The 21,146-nt window shown below is 41.7% G+C and overlaps 1 protein-coding gene across 1 annotated transcript in view; it reads left to right on the top strand.

Annotated features, from left to right (window-relative positions):
• Positions 1–21,146, top strand: part of MAP3K15 (mitogen-activated protein kinase kinase kinase 15) — a 147,942-nt gene that overhangs the window by 80,794 nt on the left and 46,002 nt on the right. Inside the window, 5 exon segments of the mRNA XM_049704772.1 lie at positions 10,749–10,919; positions 15,832–15,944; positions 16,176–16,335; positions 19,283–19,433; positions 20,897–21,004. Coding sequence (XP_049560729.1) covers positions 10,749–10,919; positions 15,832–15,944; positions 16,176–16,335; positions 19,283–19,433; positions 20,897–21,004 — 703 coding nt within the window.

Raw genomic sequence — 21,146 nt, 5'->3', positions numbered from 1 at the left:
GCTGGGAGAGATTTCCCTTTGTCTTTGTTTGCACAGCTCCCGGGGTTCAGCTTTGGATTTGGACCCGCCTCTGCGTGTAGGTCGCCTGAGGGCGTCTGTTCTTCGCTCAAACAGGACGGGGTTAAAGCAGCAGTGGATTCGGGGGCTCTGGCTCACTCAGGCTGGGGGGAGGGAGGGGTACGGATGCGGGGCGGGCCTGCGGCGGCAGAGGCCGGCGTGACGTTGCACCAGCCTGAGGCGCGCCGTGCGTTCTCCCAGGGAAGTTGTCCCTGGATCATGGGACCCTGGCAGTGGCGGGCTGCACAGGCTCCCGGGAGGGGAGGTGTGGAGAGTGACCTGTGCTCGCACACAGGCTTCTTGGTGGCGGCAGCAGCAGCCTTAGCGTCTCAAGCCCGTCTCTGGGGTCCGTGCTGGCAGCCGTGGCTCGCGCCCGTCTCTGGAGCTCCTTTAAGCGGCGCTCTGAATCCCCTCTCCTCACGCACCAGGAAACAAAGAGGCAAGAAAAAGTCTCTTGCCTCTTCGGCAGGTCCAGACTTTTTCCCGGACTCCCTCCCGGCCAGCCGTGGCGCACTAACCCCCTGCAGGCTGTGTTCTCGCCGCCTACCCCAGTCCTCTCCCTGAGCTCCGACCGAAGCCCGAGCCTCAGCTCGCAGCCCCCGCCCGCCCGCCCCGGCGGGTCAGCAGACAAGCCTCTCGGGCTGGTGAGTGCTGGTCGGCACCGACGCTCTGTGCCGGAATCTCCCTGCTTTGCCCTCCGCACCCCTGTTGCTGTGCAGTCCTCCGCGGCACCGAAGCTCCCCCACTCCGCCACCCGCAGTCTCTGCCCGCGAAGGGGCTTCCTAGTGTGTGGAAACTTTTCCTCCTTCACAGCTCCCTCCCACTGGTGCAGGTGCCGTCCCTATTCTTCTGTCTCTGTTTATTCGTTTTTCTTTTGCCCTACCCAGGTACGTGGGGAGTTTCTTGCCTTTTGGGAGGTCTGAGGTCTTCCGCCAGCGTTCAGTAGGTGTTCTGTAGGAGTTGTTCCACATGTCGATGTGTTTCTGAGTATTTGTGGGGAGGAAGGTGATCTCCACGTCTTACTCCTCCGCAGTCTTGAAGATCCTCCTGGGCCCTCCTTTTAGTTAGACTTAGTTTACTTGTGATTAGCCCAAACCCCAACCTCTTGCCCCTCTGCTGCCTTTTTGATCCTGTCAATATTTGAGCAGAGGAGGTTTTTGCTGATATTTCTGAAATCTTTAGGTTCAGTTTTCGCAGGGCCCCAAATCTGAGTTCCGTGACAATTTGTGTTGTATCCTTCTACTTCTGAGCCTTTCCTTCACTGTGGTTTCCTTGGCAAAATTCAGGGGGTGGGTGTGAGGCAAGAGAATTATTATACTAAGTGATCAGTGTTTGCTTGAGGACCCTTCCAGATCCCATTCCGTCCCATCAACCCATAATATTGTTCAAAGCTTGGCTGGTTTTCTCCTTGTCCTTGTGAAGTTTCTCTATGAAAGGCTCTCTCTTCCATTCATTAGTACCTAGACAAGGCACCCAAATATGGAAACTATCGTGGCTCTCTGCTCACCTCTGAAAGGTTCATTTTTCTCTAGAATTCATTTAATCAAGGAAGTTCTTCCTTCCATTCAGTATAATTTTTGTATTGTCTGGATTTTTATTGTTACCAAAGGAGTTGAAGGCCTTTCACATTCTTCTTCATCCTAATTGGAAGCGGAAGTCTCTTAAAAGGTTTTTGATGGGCAACCTAAGAAACAGTTTGTTTTAGGAAGGACACTGGCCTAATGAGACCTTTTGCTTGTTAATTCTTAGGGCTGGCTTAGAAGAAAGGTTTTTTTGGAACTCGCTCTCCCACCTTATGAACTTTGTCTCATAGACACACAGTATAGAAAAGATGGATAGGCAGACAGGATGGTTAGTGACAGATCAGTGCTCTGGCAGACCTGTAGCTCACAGTAACCTTGTGAGGTAAGCAAAGTCAGACATACTTTCCAAGTGAAGAACTGGGGCACAGAAAGGGCAAGTAACTTGCTCCAAATTCAGATGGGTAGTACCTGTGTGAAAATAACCAGAATCTAGCTTTATATGATTCCCAGTCCAGTATTCTGTTTTTACTCTGTGCATTTTATTGTGTAAATAATATATGAATATGTTTATATATTCTCGTGAAAAGTCGAAGAAAAAGACATTTGAAGTAGTTGTGCCTTGTAACTCTAATCTCTGATCCCACTCATATTCCAGAAGTAACCTCTCTTGTCAGTTTGGTGTATGTCCTTTCAGACAATTATGTATGCATTTACATACTATTAAACTGTGTCATACTGCAGGGTTTTTCAAATACAAGACCATACAGGATATGTTTTGTTATTTTCTTTGTTCACTTAGCAATCAGTGCTTGGAGATCTTTCCATGTCAGTACATTTAGTCCTGCTCAGTTTGTCATTCATTTAATAGACTTTTTTTTTTTTTGAGCAGATTCAGTTCTAAGCACTGGGGCACAGCAGAAAACAGACCAGACAACAAAATCCTTCCATCTTAGAGCTTATATTCTCAAATGCGGAGAGATAATTTAAAAATTAGTAAAATTATTAAAACGGGTTAGGGTGATAAGGAAGGCTAGTGGGACAGGGAGATTGCGATTATAAGTTGAATGCTCAGAAATGACCTCACTTACTAGAGAGTAACTTGGAGAAAAGATCAAAAAGAGATGAAGGAACATACCATGTAAACGTGGGGGAAGAGCATTCCAGGTAGAGGGATCAGCACGTGAAACATCAGAGCGGCTTGTGCAGCTGGAGCAGAGTAGCTGATGGTGCGGGGAGAGGGGTGGATGTTAAGAGATGAGGTTGGGGGCTTCCCTGGTGGCGCAGTGGTTGAGGGTCTGCCTGCCGATGCAGGGGACACGCGTTCGTTCCCCGGTCCGGGAAGATCCCACACGCCGCGGAGCAGCTGGGCCCGTGAGCCATGGCCGCTGAGCCTGCGCGTCCGGAGCATGTGCTTCGCAACGGGAGAGACCACAACAGTGAGAGGCCCACGTACCGCAAAAAAAAAAAAAAAAAAGAAGAGATGAGGTTGGAGAAATAACTAGAAACCGTATCTTATAGAACCTTGAACCTTGTAGTGCATTATAAGAGAATTGGCATTTGCTCTGAGATGGGAGCCACTGGAGGGATTTTTTTTTGAGGTGTAATTGGCATATAATATTTAATATTAGTTTCAGGTGTACAGCATAATGATTCAGTATATGTATATATTGTAATTCTAGTTAGCATACATCACCTCACATAGTTGAAAAAAATTTTTCTCATGAGAACTTTTACGATCTCAACAATTTGCAAATGTACAAATACAGTATTATTAATTATAATCATCATGCTGTACATTTCGTCCCCAAGACTTATTTATTTTATAATTGGAAGTTTGTACTCTTGACCCACTTCACCCATTTTGCCCACCTCCCACCCCCTCCCTCTGGCACACCAGTCTTTTCTTTATACCTGTGAATTCAGTTTTGTTTTTGTTTTTAGCTTCCACATATAAGTGAGATTATACAGTATTTTCCTTTCTCTATTCTATCCGGCTTACTTCACTTAGCATAATGCCCTCATGGTCCATCCATGTTGTTGCAAATGACAAGATTCCTTTCTTTTTTATAGCTGAATAATAGTTCATTGTGAACATGTGTGTGTGTGTGTGTACACACACACACACACACACACACAAACACTGCATTTTCTTTATCCAATTTATCTATCTATGGACACTTAGGTTTTTCCATGTCTTGGCTATTGTAAATAATGCTGCAATGAACATGGGGGTGTGGATATCTTTTTGAATTAGTATTTTTGTTTCCTTTGGATAAATGCCCAGAAGTGGAATTGTTGGATCATAGGGTAGTTCTATTTTTAATTTTGGGGGAACCTCCATACTGTTTTCCATAATGGCTGTACCAATTTATATTCCCACCAACAGTACACAAGATTTCCCTTTTCTCCATATCCTCATTAATACTTGTTGTCTCTTGTCTTTTTGATGATAGGTATTCTAACAGGTGTGAGGTAATATCACATTGTTTTTGCATTTCCCTGATGACTAATGATGTTGAGCATCTTTTCATGTACCTGTTAGCTATCTGCATGCCTTCTTTGGACAAATGTTTGTTAGATCCTCCACCCATTTTTAAATCAGATTTTGAGGTTCTTTTTTCTTGCTACTGAGTTGTATGGGTTCTTTATATATTTGGGATGTTAACCTCTTATCAGATATATGATTTGTGTGGAGAGTTTTGAGAGACATGATCTGACTTAGAGTTTAGCAGGATCACTTGGACTGCTGTGTTGAAAATAGATTATAGAAGGGCAAGGGTGGATGCAGAAAATGGTGGTGACTTGGACCAGGGTGGTCCTTGTGGATTTCATGAGGAATAGGCCAGTTTTGGATATGGTTTAAAATAAAAGCCAACAGGTTTTGTTGATTGAACAAAGGGTGGTAGAGGAATGAAGCATGACTCCAAAGTTTTTGGCATGAATAATAGGAAGAATGGATTGGCCATTATTAATAAGATGGAAAAGACTGTGAGAAGAATAGGTTTGACGGGACAGTCCAGAGTTTCATTTTGGACATGTTAAGTTCGAGGTATTAGACATGCAAGCGAGATGCCAAGAAGGCAGTGGATATGTAAGTCTGGAGTTTAGGGGAGCACTCTGGGCTGCAGATAGAAATGCGGGTGTCATCAGAATATAGATGGTTTGAAAAATCATGATACTGGATGATATCACCAAGGGATCTGATGTAGTTTCTCATGAAGAGGAAAAGTCCAAGCCTTGTGTCTGGGGACACTCCAGTGTTGAAAGATCAGAGGGGTGACTAGGAACCAGGAAATTAGACTGAAGTAGAAGGAAAACCAGGAAAGTGTGGTATCCTGCAAGCTGAATAAAGGAGGTGGTCCAAGGAGGATGGAGTGCTCAACTGTTGAATGCTGTTGCTAGGTCAGAGAAGAGAAGGGCTGAGAATTGATCAGTGGTTTTAGCAATGATGCAGACCTACTGAATCAGAATGTCCAGGATTAGACACTGATGCCTGAATCCCATCTCCGGAGATTAATTTAATTGGTCTGAGGTACAGCCTGGACACCAAGGTTTTTAAAGCTCCCCAGGTCATTCTAATACGCAGGCAAGGTTGAGACCCCACTGTCTTAGTTAACTTCCTCTGTTAAATTGTGAAATGCCCTTATTATCAGAAACGGATGTGGCTGGAGTAATTACACACAGGAGTATTTATCCATAGGCTTGTTCTTGGATACTTTGGGATCTGAAAATTATAAGCAGATCTGAAAACTGATTAGTAACCACTAAAGGGATTAGCTATTTAGCACCTGTCTCAAAGTGGCTATAAAGCTGAAAAGGCTTTGCTTTTCACTCTTTGCAAATGTTTGATTTTTTGTTTTGTTTATCCTCAGAAGACCTTTTATTTTGAGTAACAAGGGTAAGTTTCAAGTTAATGAAAAAATTCAGGGGAAATCTTGATGTAATTGATCTAAAGAAAACCAAACAAACCTGAACTCAGATCAATAATTAAGCATTTAAAAGAGTTAAGTACATCTTTTCAGAATTCTGAATATTTCGCACCTCAAAAGTTGGCTCATAACAGGTATAGAAATTTTGTACCTCATTAAAGATTTAATCTTCTTCATTTTCTCGCCACAGACTCTAGAAATTATTTAAATGCTTTAGTAAATTTGAGCTGAGTTGGTAGCTGTTGACTTTTAAAAATTAAAGAACATCATGGGTGAGCTGTTTATCAACAGGTGTTGTTCGTAGGCTGGTAAAGTTGGATTCTGTGGCCAAAGAGAGGAAGGATCCAATGTATTAGAACAAGACCAAGGTAGAAAATAGAAAAAGTCTGAGTTGAAATAGAGGCTTAATTATTGCAGGCTTCCAGAAGGATGCCGAGTGTCTGGATTAGCCCTTCTCAGCCCAGGTTGGGTTCTGCAAGAGAATTAAGCCCTAATGCCCTAAGGCCTTCATTGTATCAATTGAATGAGCTCTCTTATTCATCCTTAATGGGGCTAGCTGTGTACCATCCTTGGGAGAATGGAGAAAATAGTCACTCAAATAATCAATTGTCTCTAGGGCTTGATTCTCTAGCAGGACCCCAGTTGAGAAAGGCTGTTTCAGGTACTAATCTGTCTTCTTGGATGACATAGTAGTCTTTTCAGGTACAGGTCCTCAGGAAAGAAAGCAAAAAAGAGCCTGTTGTAAAATTGCCAAGAAATTAAAAAGAATAATCCCTTTATTAGAATAGTTATTAGTAAAATAAACACAAGAACACCTTGTACAAATCTCAACAATGATATTTTGAACAACTTAATGTGTATCCTTCCAGACTTTTGTCTCTGCACATAAACTGATATGTAAATAGAGTTTACTGCAACGAGTGGGATCATGCTCTTCATTTAGTTCAGCAATTATTTTTCCCATGAACTATTATGGACGTTCTTCTATATAATTTCATACAGATTTGCCTCTTTGCAAGGGTTGCATGATACTCCATAGTTCGGTTGTTACAAAATATATTTTACCACTCTTATGTTAATGGACATTTGGATCGTCTCCAGTTTTTCAGTTCTGAACAATGCCATGATAAACATTTGTTCAAAAATTCTTGAGAGAGAGAGAGAGAGAGAGAGAGAGAGTGTGTGTGTGTGTGTGTGTGTATAATTATTTCTATATTATAGATTCCAGAAGTAGAATTGTTGAGTCAGGATGAGTACCTTTTCCTTTTTTCTATTATATAAATTTCAAATACATTCAAAAGTAAGGAATAATATAACAAACCCCCGTTTATCCCAGATCCACTTCAGTAATTATCATCACAAGCCAGTTTTGTTTCCCGCTCACTCGCACCCACTCCCTCTACTGCAACACTGGGTTAATTATGAAACAAAGACATGCCATTTCAACTCTAGATATTTCGGTATGTGTCCCTAAAGGTTAAGGACTTTTATAAAACATAATCATGGGCTTCCCTGGTGGCGCAGTGGTTGAGAGTCCACCTGCCGATGCGGGGGACACGGGTTCGTGCCCCGGTCCGGGAGGATCCCACATGCCGCGGAGCAGCTGGGCCCGTGAGCCATGGCCGCTGGGCCTGCGCGTCCAGAGCCTGTGCTCCGCAACGGGAGAGGCCACAGCGGTGAGAGGCCTGCGTGCCGCAAAAAAAAAAAAGAACATAATCATGATTATGTTATCATACCTAAAAATTGACAATAATTCCTTAATATCAGTGTTCAAATTTTCCAAATTGTGTGTGTGTGTGTGTCTGTCTGTCTCTCTTTTTTTTTTTTTAACAGTGGCTTGGTTTGACATGATCCAGACAAAGTCTACACATTGCGTTTGGTTGATATGACTCTTAAGTCATATCAACTTTCCTCCTTCTCTTATTTTTTCTTTTCCTTATAATTTATTTGTTAGGGAAGCCATTTGTCCTGTAGAATTTCCAAATCTCTGGATTTTGCTGATCATATCCCTGTGGTGTAATTTAGTAAATCCCTCCCCCCCCCCACCAATCCCCGTAAGTTGGTAGTTAAATCTGGAGGCTTATTTCAGATTCTGGTTTGATTTTTTTAATTTAATTTTTATTTTATATTGGAGTATAGTTGATTTACAATATTGTGTTAGTTTCAGGTGTACAGCAAAGTGATTCAGTTATACATATATCCATTCTTTTTCAGATTCTTTTCCCATATAGGTTACTACAGAATATTGAGCAGAGTTCCCTGTGCTATACAGTAGGTCCTTGTTGGTTATCTATCTTATATATAGTAGTGTGTGTTTGTTAATCCCAAATGCTTATTTATCCCTCCCTGCCCCATGTTTCCCCTTTGGTAACCATAAGGTTGATTTCAAGATCTGTAAGTCTGTTTCTGTTTTGTAAATAAGTTTGTTTGTATCCTTTTTTAAAATTATATTCCACATATGAGCGATATCATATATTTGTCTTTCTCTGTCTGACTTACTTCACTTAGTATGATAATCTCTAGGTCCATCCATCTTGCTGCAAATGGCATTATTTCTTTTTCTGGCTGAGTAATATTCCATTATATATATGTACCACATCTTCTTTATCCATTCCTCTGTCAGTGGACATTTAGGTTGCTTCCACATCTTGGCTATTGTAAATAGTGCTGCAATGAACATTGGGGTGCATGTATCTTTTTGAATTACGGCTTTCTCCGGATATATGCCCAGGAGTGGGATTGCAGGATCATAGGATAACTCTATTTTCAGTTTTTTAAGGAACCTCCATACTGTTCTCCATAGTGGCTATACCAATGTACATTCCCACCAACAGTGTAAGAGGGTTCCCTTTTCTCCACACCCTCTCCAGCATTTATTGTTTGTAGACTTCTTGATGATGGCCATTCTGACACGTGTGAGGTGATACCTCATTGTAGTTTTGATTCGCATTTCTCTAATAATTAGTGATGTTGAGCATCTTTTCCTGTGCTTTTTGGCCATCCATATGTCTTTGGAGAAATATCTATTTAGATTGGTTTGATTTGTTTTTAAAGAATACTTAATAGTTGATTGTGTACTTTATCTGTTTTTTCTCTTTTTGTGATGTTAGTGGCCCTTGCGATCATTGCCTAGATCCGTTATTTCATTACGGGTTGTAAAATAGTGATATTTGAATTTTATAATTAATTCCTGAGTTATTAGCACAAATACTTTATAAAGAGAAATTTTCACTCATCAGTGACTTGGTTACCCTGGTGTACAGTTTGTATGGGAAAAGGAAGCTATATGCTTAATTTTGCCTTGATCAGTTTTCAAAAACAATGAATTCGTTTGTTAGCATCCTCCAAGAGTGACCAGTGAGGTTTTATAAGATCATTATGAACTCATAATTTTAGTGATAGTTGATGTGTTTCAATGCTTTATAGTTATTGTTCTTCTTAACGCTCAAATTGTCCCGTCTTTGGCCAAAAACTGATTCCGGTTGGCTCCTGAGTCTTTGATGTGAGTTTAGTAGCTTCTTTGCTTCTTCGTGTGTTAAGATGTACCAGGATCATCTTAGACATATCTGGAATCAATGATTCTTTCAAGGAGTCCTGGTTTCTTTAGTGAGAGATAATGTTTACAGACCCCAGTCAGGGCTTGGAGGTTGTCATTGCTACTGAGTTGGTCATTACTTTGGGCCTTTTTGGTAGACAGTGCTGGGGAAACCACCTCATGAATTCATACTGATGTCCCAATTCAAATTGAGGACTATAGCATTTTTACTTCTGTGATTTTGTATTTGTATCTCTTATGCTGAAAAATCTGGTTCCTCATGATATTAAATTAACATCATTGTTTGTTGTATTCTATACTGTAAATATATAGCATTTTCAAAATACCAGTATTAGTATTATCACTAACACTATGGTTACTGGAAACTTTAAGATTTCTTTGCATTTATATTTTTTTCCTTAGGTTATATCCTCTTAGGAAAATACAGTCGAATTGCTGTGTTTTTAAGCCATGTGATAAATTAGTTTCTCTCTTTTGTGGGTAAAGCCATCAACCGGATGCACAGGTTCATTTGTTTTGTTTTGCCCAAGCTGCAAATTCAGACGGTATGTTCATTGGCAAACAGTGTCTTTAGGCAACATTTTAAAAATTATTTCATTTTCTTTTATAATTATGTAAAAATCTTCTGTATCAATAGTTTCAAATTCCAAGAAGTGTAACCTCTATCTGTCCCTGTCCCCTTCATCATGTTTTTTCCCTCCACCTATCAGTAGCCATTTTTGTTACCTTTTGTTTTATCTTCCATTTTGAAAGAATGAAAGCAGATGCCTATGTTTATTCACATCCCCCCCTTTTCTTAATAAAAAGGTAGCATTCTGTGCACAGTTTTCAACATCTTGCTTTCTTGTCTTAACAGGATATTCTGGAGATCTCTCCACAGCAGTATTACATAGATGTTGTTTCATTTCTTTTTATAATGTTTAATATTTTATATTATAATATGAATATGAATATCATCAGCCATAGTTGATTTAATCAGTCCTCACTTCTGATGGACCTGTGCTTCCAAACCTTCACAGGAACACTGTTAATATTTCACAGCCGCAAACTCAAGTTATTTTGTGGCAAAAAATTCTTTTAACAACTGTCTAAGGAATCCATTTCCTGTACATAAAATGAAAATTTTACCATATAATGGAATAATAAAGAAGACTGTGATTTATGAATATATAAATAATTTTGTATTCCGATGGGTATAACAGGAATTACTAGAGTCCTTCCCCGTTTGAAGATGACAAGGCATTTCAGGTCAAGAAATGCCAGGATACATTTCTAAATTCATCTTGTCTTTCTGAATTTGGGGACCTGCCGCTTTTCCAAAAGAACCTTGTGTCAAACTGTCTCATCCTCATGATTCAGGCTTAGCTTCTGAAATCCTTACTCTCCCATCCAATGACAGGAGGCTGCCATATTATTTTTTTTCTGTCTTTCCAAATACATTGGTCTGCATATGCTTTTATCTACAGTCTAGGTCTAATTTAAAGAGGAAGGATCAGGTAGGACAGTATGATTGAATGAAACTTACTGGTGTGGATCTTAAGCAGTTCTTTCATTTAAATATGAAAAGTGAAATATAATTTAGATTTTTTTCCTGCTAAAGCACCAGCCTTTCACAGAGTGAATGCATATATACTCCCGTGTCTTGATTCAGACATTTGTCATCTTATCACATGAATCTTTCAGAAGAAACAGCACAGGCGATCGTGAGAAGGCTCTGCAGGTCATGCTCCAGGTTCTGCAGAGCTGTGACCACCTGGCCCCCGACATGTTCTGCCTCTGCGGGAGGATATACAAGGACATCTTCTTGGATTCGGACTGCAAAGATGATGCCAGCCGAGACAACGCCATTGAGTGGTAAACCCTCAGCCCTAGTCAGTAGCATGTGCCTCTTTGCAAAGAATAGAATTGCACAGGCTAAGGATCCAGGTCTTTTCCCTACATGTGTGTCTGCCTGTTTGCTGGCAGTGAAAAAAATGCCATAAATGTGGTCTGGGAATTTCCAGATTCCTTTTTCCAAAAGGAAACCGTTAGAAACAGGCTTTTCTACTGGTGACATTCTTTCCACAAGTTCACTCATCTATCGGGGCGAGGAGGCTCAGCACACTCCTTCCCAGCTACTCCTTCCAGAACCTTGTTCCACCATCGTCGTAGCATTATCTTCTCAGTGAGCCGTTCATTACTTATTCATTCATTTATTCAACAAATGTTTTTTGAGGGTTTACTGCATGCCAGAAACTTTCTAGATGGTGGGGATAAAGACACAGGAGATACGAATCCATGCCCTCATGGACCTTGCATTGCTGGTAAGGAAAGTCAGACAAACAAATACAGTAAAATATATAGGATGTCAGCTGATGGTGAGGGGGAAAAGTTAATCAGGGACGAGGGAAAGGAGGACTAGGAGTTGTCTACAGTTTTATATAGGATGGTCAGTGAAGGTGAATAAAGATGTAGAGGTGATGAGGGAATGAGCCTTGCAGATAACTGTTTTCCACAAGGAGGGGATAACAAGGGCAAAAACCCTGAGGAGGAAGCATGCTGAGCATGCTCAAGGATGGTGAGGCAGGAGCAAGGGGGAGAGTGGCAGGAAATGGGAGAGCAGAAGACCCTTTTACTCTGGGTGAGATGATACAGTGCTGGAATATTCTGAGCAGAGGAGTGACAAGATCTGACATGTATTTTACGAGAGTACTCTCACTGTTATGAATACATTTTAGGGGGTGTGTCAGCTATCATTTGCTGCGTAACAAGCATCTCCTGGGAATTCCCTGGCGGTCCAGTGGTTAGGGCTCTGCACTCTCACTACCGAAGCCCCGGGTTCAGTCCCTGGTCGGGTAACTAAGATCCTGCAAGCCACACAGCTTGGCCAAAAAAACAAACCAAAAAAAAAAAAAACCCCAAGCATCTCCAAAACTTAGTGGCTTAAAACAATGATTTATGATCTCTCATGATTCTGTGGATTGCCCAGGCAGTTCCTCTGGTGGTTCCACTCCGTAAGTGCTGTGCTCACTCCTAAAGTTGTAGTCATCTGGAGAATCAGCAGGGCTGGAAGGTCTAAAATGGCCTCATACACACGTGACAGCTGGTGCTGGCTGTTGGTGGTGAGCCTCCATTCTCTAATGGGTAGTTCTAATCCTGGTAGACCAGCTTTCTTACCTGGTGGGCAGCATTCTCAGAGAGTGGATGTGGAAGCCAGAAAGCCTCTGAAGGCTCAGGAACTCACACAAGGTCAGTTCTGCCACATGTTCTTGGTCAGAGCGAATCACATGGTCAGCCCAGATTCAAAGGGGTGGAGAAATAGACTCCAGCCTGTGGGTGGGAGACATGGCAAATGCGTGTGCATAGTGGGATGGGAGGGCTTTGTGGTTATTAAATAATCTATCACATGGGTGAGGGCAGAAGCAGGGAACAGTTAGGAGACTACTGCAGAAATTCAGAGAAGAGCTGATGGGGACTTGAACCAGGGTAGTAGTGATGAAAATGATGAGGTGTCAGAACCTGGATATATCGTAAAGGTAGAGCCAGCAGCCTACACCATCCCTCTCCATCACCAGAGCTCCTGGTATCGCTGCTGCATTTAATTCATTTCATTTAATTCTCATTTAATTCTAACTGCTTCCTCTCCCCCTCTCCCGCCTCGTCTTTGTTTTCCTTCCATACACGTTGGACTTTGTCCTCTTCCCTCTTCTCTCCAGCTCTACTTTCCCCTGGTGATCCCAGTCACTCCCACACCTTTTAACCTTAGTTGATCTCCAGTCCACCCTCTGTCCTAAGCTTTGGCCCCACATCACCCCTCTCTTTGCCCACCTGTTCTACCTCAAGATGGTGCTGGTATTTAAGACTCAACATGTCTAAGGCTGAAGTCCTTTCCTCCTCTCCACAAGGGATGGCTTCCATTGTCTTGCTTTCTTACAACCATTCTTTAGCCTTCTGAGCATACACTTTTGGTTAATGTTTGATAACTTTCACTCACTTATCTCCACATACAGTCAGTTCCCAATTCCAGTCCTCCTGTGAGCCTTCCCTCACTCCCTACCCATCCTTTCCCATCACCACCACCCCAAATCGGCGCCATTTTTTTTTTTTTAAGTCTCTTGCCAGGAATGTTCTAACGGTATCCCAAGTAGGCTCTCTGCTTGGTGTCTCTAAAATCTGTCCTTCATAGATTGACAGCTTACTCCTCCTAAAGCTCAAAGATCCAAAATGGCTCTCCACTCCTTATTAAATAAAACTTCAAACTCTTAGATCCCCATTCTAGGCGCTTTGCAGACTTTCTCCAACCTGCCCCTAGCCCTGTTTCCCACTATCTGATATATGTCCAAGTAAACTGAAGTTCCTTAGGAGCTCCCCAAACTCCCATCTCTTCTCCTGCCATTTTCTGTGCCTGGGGTTCCCTTTCTAAATCACTATTGTTACAATTCTGTCCATCTTCATGCCACATCTCAAGCCTCTCTGTCTTCTGTGAGTCCCTCTAGACTTGGGTTTGTGTGGTTTTAGGTTACCACACTCATGAAAAATTAGTATTTTCACTAATTGTGTGTAGATATTATCACTTCCATCATGGTATAGGTTCTTAGAGGGCGGGGACCTTGTTTTAGTTAATCCCCAGTAGCACCCGTGCACTGTATGCTCAAGAGAAATCACTGAGGGTGTTGAAGGGAAGGGAAAGGAAGGGAAATTAAAGTTTGGTACAGCCAAAATAGGAAGCTGTGTTCCCAGCGTCGTGGCCAAGAATTGAACCTCCAGGTCAGGAAATTACTGCCAGTGGCTCCTTCAAGGAAGTCAGAGGAGCCTTTTGCATGCACTTGAGAAGGTCGTGGCAGTGGATACAGGAGCAGATAAAGCGGAGTCTTCTGGTCAGGGCATGATGGCTCCGGTGAGACCGTGAGGGTCACCTTGCTCTCAGAGATGTGCAACATGCAGCTCAGAGAGGCAGGGGCTGGTTCAAGGTCGCGGGGCTGGTCAGACACAAACCTGGGACTGCAGTCCCGACTCTGAGTTCAAGACTTGTCTGTCCCCAAGCTGGGCCTGTTTCATTTGTGAATAAGAAGCACAGAGAAGTCACCCTCTCTGCCCTCTTCCCAGATAACTTTTCATAGTAAAAGAAAAATTAAATACAGTAGGATATGGAATTTAAAATCCCCAAGATATACCCGGGGGAGTGGGCGAGAGGTTTCAATTTTATTGGAATTCTGTTGACTAGGGTTGGAGTGACTTTCTTGATATCCTCTAGTCCCTCTGAGGGTACTTGTATCATGCCCCAAAGCTCATAAAATCAGATTTTAATTGAGTTTATGATTTATGGTCAGATTTAACTGATAAGTTCTCCCTTCCACAATTTTATGTTTTGTTGGTGTTTGATCCTCCCGTTGTCACACGACTGATAAAATCAGACCTGGTGTACAAAAAGAAATTTTTACATCATTACTTCATTGATCAAATTCTTTTTTTCCTGATCATGATGTTCATACTCACTCATGGAAGAGAAAGAAAATTTTTATGCGTAGCAAAAAGAATAAATAAGAGAATTAAAAATGGCATGGTTAACCTTTTGGTATAAAAATGGTATTCACAGTTTTGGATCTTGTTTTTTATCCTAATGTAATAGATCCCTGCCCCTTCTCTCACTTTATTATTTTTTTAATAAATTTATTTATTTTATTTTATTTTTGGCTGCATTGGGTCTTCGTTGCACACGGGCTTTCTCTAGTTGTGGCAAGCGGGGGCTACTCTTCGTTGCGGTGCGCGGGCTTCTCATTGCGGTGGCTTCTCTTGTTGCAGAGAATGGGTTCTAGGCACGTGGGCTTCAGTAGTTGTGGTGCGCGGGCTTCAGTAGTTGTGGCTCACGGCCTCTAGAGCACAGGCTCAGTAGTTGTGGCGCACGGGCTTAGTTGCTTTGTGGCATGTGGGATCTTCCCAGACCAGGGCTCGAACCTGTGTCCTCTGTATTGGCAGGTGGATTCTTAACCACTGCGCCACCAGGGAAGCCCCCTTCTCTCACTTTATATGCCACTGCTCTTTGCAATCCAGGATTTTGGCAGTACTGCTTCATACATGAAAAAATAATTCCATTTCATGATATAAGCAAACAGACTGCCTGCGGAGAAAAAGCCTATACCTGTTGTGATTTCCGTGAAATAAAAAATGCTCAATGCGCAAATGGAGTATAACTTTAAAAATGATATGTGGACATCAAATTGTGTTCTACTTTTGGGAGTAGAATTATAATAGGTTTTAAATTTCTTTTGTACCCTTTAATATAGTTTCCTTACTTTATACGATGATCATGGCTTTTATTTTAAAACTCTAAACCCTGTGAAGAAAGATTTTAAGACTCTGTAGTGTTAGTTTCTGTGTTGCTATTATGACATTTTAAAAAATATTTATGTATGTATTTATTTATTTTGGCTGTGCTGTATCTTCGTTGCGGCACGCCAGATCTGTAGTTGCGGGATGCGGGCTTCTTAGTTGCAGCATGCGGGATCTAGTTCCCCAACCAGGGATCACACCCGGGCCCCCTGCATTGGGAGCGTGGAGTCTTACCCACTAGACCACCAGGGAAGTCCCTATTATGACATTTTTAAGAAGCTATCTGACTGCTACATGTGGCTGTTAGTAAACATGGGCGGCTGGAGGAGAGCTGTGAAACAATAAATTAGAGTAGTACAAATTTTCATGAGAAGGTTGGTTTGTGCTAGTATTTGCACTTTTTCCCTCTACCATAATAAAATGATATAATAGGAATTTGATGGTTCTGTAATTACAGGTATTGCAAAGGGTTTGAGCTCCAGCCATCTCTTTATTCAGGAATCAACCTTGCAGTTTTGCTGATAGTTGCTGGACAGCAATTTGAAACTTCCATGGAGCTTAGGAAGATAGGTAAAGCTGTTTATGACTGCAGATGTTGATATGCTTTGGTAACACAAGTTCAGCATTAAAAATTATGTCCAAATGACCAACATTATATTTCAAAAGGAACAGTTACTGTATGATAGCACACCTGAGGCAGTAGCCCAAATAAAATGCCCATTTTCTCCTCTAAAGGCTTCCATAATATGGTGGAAACTAGGAAGACTTTTCATAACTTTATCTAAAATTCAAATTCTTAAGGTGTCCGGCTGAACAGTTTGTTGGGAAGAAAAGGGAGCTTGGAGAAAATGAACGATTACTGGGATGTGGGTCATTTCTTCAACGTCAGCATGTTGGCCAGTGATGTTGGGAAAGCTGTCCAGGCAGCAGAGAGGTTGTTCAAACTGAAACCTCCAGTCTGGTGAGTCAGGTCTATGTGTTTTCATCACCCATGTCAATATCTGATCTTGTTCTGAAAGGTTTCCCCCGGGAGGAAAAGGTGTGAATGCCAAAAATAATAACAATTGCTACGTTTTTCCTTCTGACTTCTTCATTAAAGCAAAGTTAGGGCAGAAAGAGCAACTCTTGAGGCCTTGCTTGGTTTTATGTGACGGGAGGGAAAGACAGACAGACAGACACACACACACACAATGTATCCCTACATGCTGTCTCCAAGACAAAACTCTCAGCCCTATTAATCTTTTCAGACCACATAGGTCCTCAAGAGCAGAACGTTCTTGGGTATCAGTACATGTTGTGCATTTGTGAGAAAGCAGATAGTAAAGCTAAAAGTACACCAAGAAAATGATTTTCATCACAAATGAAAACTGGAACTGAAACACCAATTATAGATATGGTCGAGAAAATGGTGGCCCAGCAGTGGCCCTAGGTTAGCACATTATACAGCCATTAAAATGTACAAGAAGGAATACTTGGAGACATGGAAATGTGTTCATGGTTTATCATTGAATAAGAAAAGCCAGAGGCAGGGTATATTTTTCTATATCAGTGCTCAGACTTGGACATTATCAGAACCACCTGTGTTGATTAAAACACAGATTGCTGGGCCTAACCCTTCAGATTTCTGGTTCAAAGGGTCTAGGGTGGGGCCTGAGAATTTGCATTTAGAAATTACAAGCTGACCTTAGTCTGGGGACCACACTTTGAGAGCTACTGCTTTATATGGACTCATTTTAATTAAAAACCTCTGTTTCATATGTGACTCAGAGGAGGGTCTGGGAGGGTTGGGCAATAGCTGACTTCCCAATAGACGTTAAGCTCCATTAGAGTTGTGGTTATATTATTGATTGCTATAGTTGCGTAATAGATTCTCAGTAGATATTTGTATAATGAAAAAATGATGAGTCATGGATTTGCTCCAACATATTGACAGTGGCTGTCTCAGGGAGGTAGCAGATTAAGAAGTTTGTAACCTGCTTTTTTAACTCTTATTTTCTGATTTGTATAAGATGCATCTGGATTACTTACATAATTTAAGATTTTTTACTTTTAACGATCCGTATTCGTCTGTCCCCTTCTATTTCTCAGCTCAGTGGGCCAATCTGGACTCTCAGGGGTAGGCATCTCAGCATTCCTATCTAGTTGGACTGTATTTCTTTCCCATCTGGAGGACATAAATTTGACCCCAAAACCCTATTAACCTCTTGAAAGTTTTCTGAGGCTGAGAGAACACAGAGGCAGGCTGAGCTTCTAGCCCTCCTGGAGTGGCTGCTGTTTGCAGAATTCTAATTTTAAGGTGCATTGTTGCATCTGAGCCAGACAGAGCTGACTCTGGAGAGGAGACCTGAGGCTTGAATACATTCCTATTACATCAGAACCTGGAGTGACTTACAGTGTTGGTACCTATTGTTGTGGGTTCAAGACCACCCTGAGGTTCACGATTTGCTAGAAGAACTCACAGAACTCAGAAAAGCTGTTCTACTCATGGTTATGGTTTATTGCAGTGAGAGTATATAGATTAAAAGCAGCAAAGGCAAAAGGCACGTAGGGCAGAACTCAGGAGAGACCAGGCATAAGCTTCCAGTTGTCCTCTCCCAGTGGAGTCATGGACAGTGCTTAATTCTCCCAGCAATGATATATGACAACATGTACAAATTATTGTCACCCAGGGAAGCTCACCAAGCCTTGGTGTCCAGGGTTTTTATTGGGGGTCAATTATGTAGGCATGAAGCACCCATGTAGCCGACCTTAGTCACTGAGTCCCCAGCCTCTCTGGAGATCACACTGATACAGCATGGCCCAGGGTCCCCACCATGAATCATACTGTTAGCGTAAACTAGCTGGCCTGGCGCAAGGCCCCAGGTAGACAGAGACTCTTATCAGGCAGGATATCCCAAGGGCTTAGAAGTGATCTCTCAGAAGCCACTCAAGGGCCAGACCTTTCTTTGGAATGTATACTTGGGCAACCCAGTCCTGCTGAATTAATCCTTTACTACACGGTACCCAAGCAAGTCAGTCAGAGCCTAGCTGATCTGCCTTCCCAGGATAGCTCCAGACCTTATCCTCAAAGGGCAAAATAATACTCTGATACTATCAGCAGAAACACCTCCCCACCAACCCCATTCACTACCAGAGAGGATGTGACCACCACTGCCTGGCAACTGTGTTTTCAAAGAGTTCAGTTTGCCTAAAGATAGTAAAGGTGTGGTGAGATTGAAGACCTTATAAATTCAAAATCTACCAGGTCAGATCTAATTTTTTTAAACAGAAAGTACATTGAGTTTAATATTAGTGATTGCCAGAGGTCAAAGAGGGGATGGGGATGCGAAGGAAGTTGGTGTAGCTATAGAAGGGAAACCTGAGGGATCCTTGTGGATGGAAGTATTTTCTGTCTTGACTGTATCAATGTCAGTATCCTGATTGTGATATTATTCTAGAATTTTACATAATGTTACCATTGCGATAAACCAAGGGCACGTGGGACCTCTCTGTATTGTTTCTTATAACTATGTAAATCTATAATTACCTCAAAATAAAAAGGGTAGTTAGAAAAGAAGACACTGAGTTTGAAATTTTTTCATTTTGCAGTTGCTTTGAACTTCAAACCACTTGCTCTTGTTAATTAAGATAGCAAATGCTTGCCAGTCTCTTTGAACACAATGTACCAAAACTGAGGTTTAGCCCAATGTTCGTAAAAGTAAAAGCCTTGTTGTATGTTTGTTGGACAAGCTTATTTTGCCCCCTTTGGGTTTCTTTTAATTAAGTATGTGGCTGCCAAATTATTAAGAAGCACTTGCTACACACTATGAATTTAAGAAATAAGGCTTTTGGGAACCTTCTTTTAAAGGAAGTAGAATTGAATTCCGTTTCTTTGGGAATTAATTTATTGGTGCTCATGATTTTTCCAGGTACCTGTGATCATTAGTTCAGAACTTGTTATTAATTCAGCGCTTCAAGAAACCCATTATTGAACATTCACCCAGGCAAGAACGGCTGAACTGCTGGTTAGATATAATTTTTGAGGCAACAAATGAAGTTACTGATGGACTCAGATTTCCAGTAAGAGATGCTAAATCCATTTTTTTAAGATTAAAAAAAAAGAAACTGGGGTTGGTACTATCTAATTATTGAATACTCTGAAAGGAAGAAACCCTTAGAGTAATTGAAAATGTTAAGAGATCCATCAGTCTTACGTAGAATCAGCCAGCGAGAGATCAACTCACTAGAAAAAGCTGGCTATATCCTCTAAAATAGTGGTTCTCAACTAGGAGTGATTTTTGTCCCCCAGAGGCCGTTTGGCAACGTCTGGAGACATTTTGGTTGTCACAACTGTGGGAAAGGTGTTGCTACTGGCATCTAGTGGGGTGGAGGCCAAGGATGCCACTAAACCTCCCACAATGCACAGGACAGTCTCCTGCCCCCAACACAAAATTATCCAGCCCCAAAATGTGCATAGTGCTGAGAAGGAGAAACTTGGTTCCACAACAATGCAACACTAATAGTAAAATTTTCGAATTCACAGCTGTTTCCTGTTGAGCTTTGGTTTGCCTCCAATGCCACTAATTACTTTTTAAAACGTCATTGAAAAGCAAAATCGCTTTTAGCTTTTCATTGAGTTTTTGTTTCAATTTTATGATCATCTTATAAGGAGTCATGAGTAAGACATCTAAGCATCCCAGAAACTGAACTTCAGATAATTGTGTTTCGTGTTTATGTCATAAGATTTTGTGAACATTCAGTGTTCAGAATTTCATGAAACATCGAATAAAAGATTATGTTGTTTGAAATGATTATGCTAATGATTTTGTGCCTGGGCAATAAGTTTTTAAATCTTCTGTGAATTATGAAATATTTCAAACCTACTGAAAGGTACAAAAAAAATAATGGAACAGACCCTCATGTTATCTCTACCCAGCTTAGCAATAAACATGTTGCTTTATTTGCTTTGGAAATTCATTCTCCCTCTCTCTCTCTCCCCCTTTTTCACCCCGTTCCTCTTCATCTCTCCGTCCTTCTCTCCTTCCTTCCTTCCCTCCCTCCCTCTCCCCCAGCAAAATAAAATATGACTGATGGACTGTCACCTCACTCTTCATCCTCTTGCATTTTTTGCAGACTTGGGTACCTACCTGTGGATCCTCAAGTTTACTTCCTAATTTCTCTCAAAAAGTGTAGCCTTCCTCTTTCTTCTCTGTGACGTCCTCAGGCAAGCCTTTCTTGGCCCCTCTGTCTAAAGAAGTGTCCCCCGCCCCTTCCTCACCATTATTCTGCCTTATTTTCTTCAGAGGTCTGTATATTACCTTACTGCATATCCTTATCTGTTAGTTATACTATCTGCCCCATCAGAGCATAGACCTCCCATAGGGAAGGGATTGTGGGCCGCCGTATCCACCGGTCCTAGAGCAGGGTTGCTGCATAGTAGGTACACGTAGAGGATCTGCGGAGTCCAGAGCTTCCCACGTCCTCACTGGGCAAGATAACCTATGTGGCATGTTCCCACGCATTACAGAAATCTGTTCTTTTAGGTTCTGGTGATGGAACCAACCAAAGTCTTCCAGCCTTCGTATGTCTCTATAAACAGTGAAGCTGAGGAGAGGACAGTTTCTCTGTGGCACGTCTCACCCATGGAAATGGTAAGAAAACAATCATAAACAGCTCTCTCTTTATTCTGTATTATTTAATGAAAAATTCAGTTTTGAAGTAGGAGAGTCAACTATATTGTAGTACTTGAAAGAACAGGCACCCATGCCTAACTTCTGAGTTACAGGACTATAT

This window comes from Orcinus orca, chromosome X (genome assembly GCF_937001465.1).
Source record: "Orcinus orca chromosome X, mOrcOrc1.1, whole genome shotgun sequence".
Taxonomy (NCBI): Eukaryota; Metazoa; Chordata; class Mammalia; order Artiodactyla; family Delphinidae; genus Orcinus; species Orcinus orca.
Note: the sequence above shows the minus strand (reverse complement) of the source record. Positions and strands in the feature narration are given on the sequence as shown.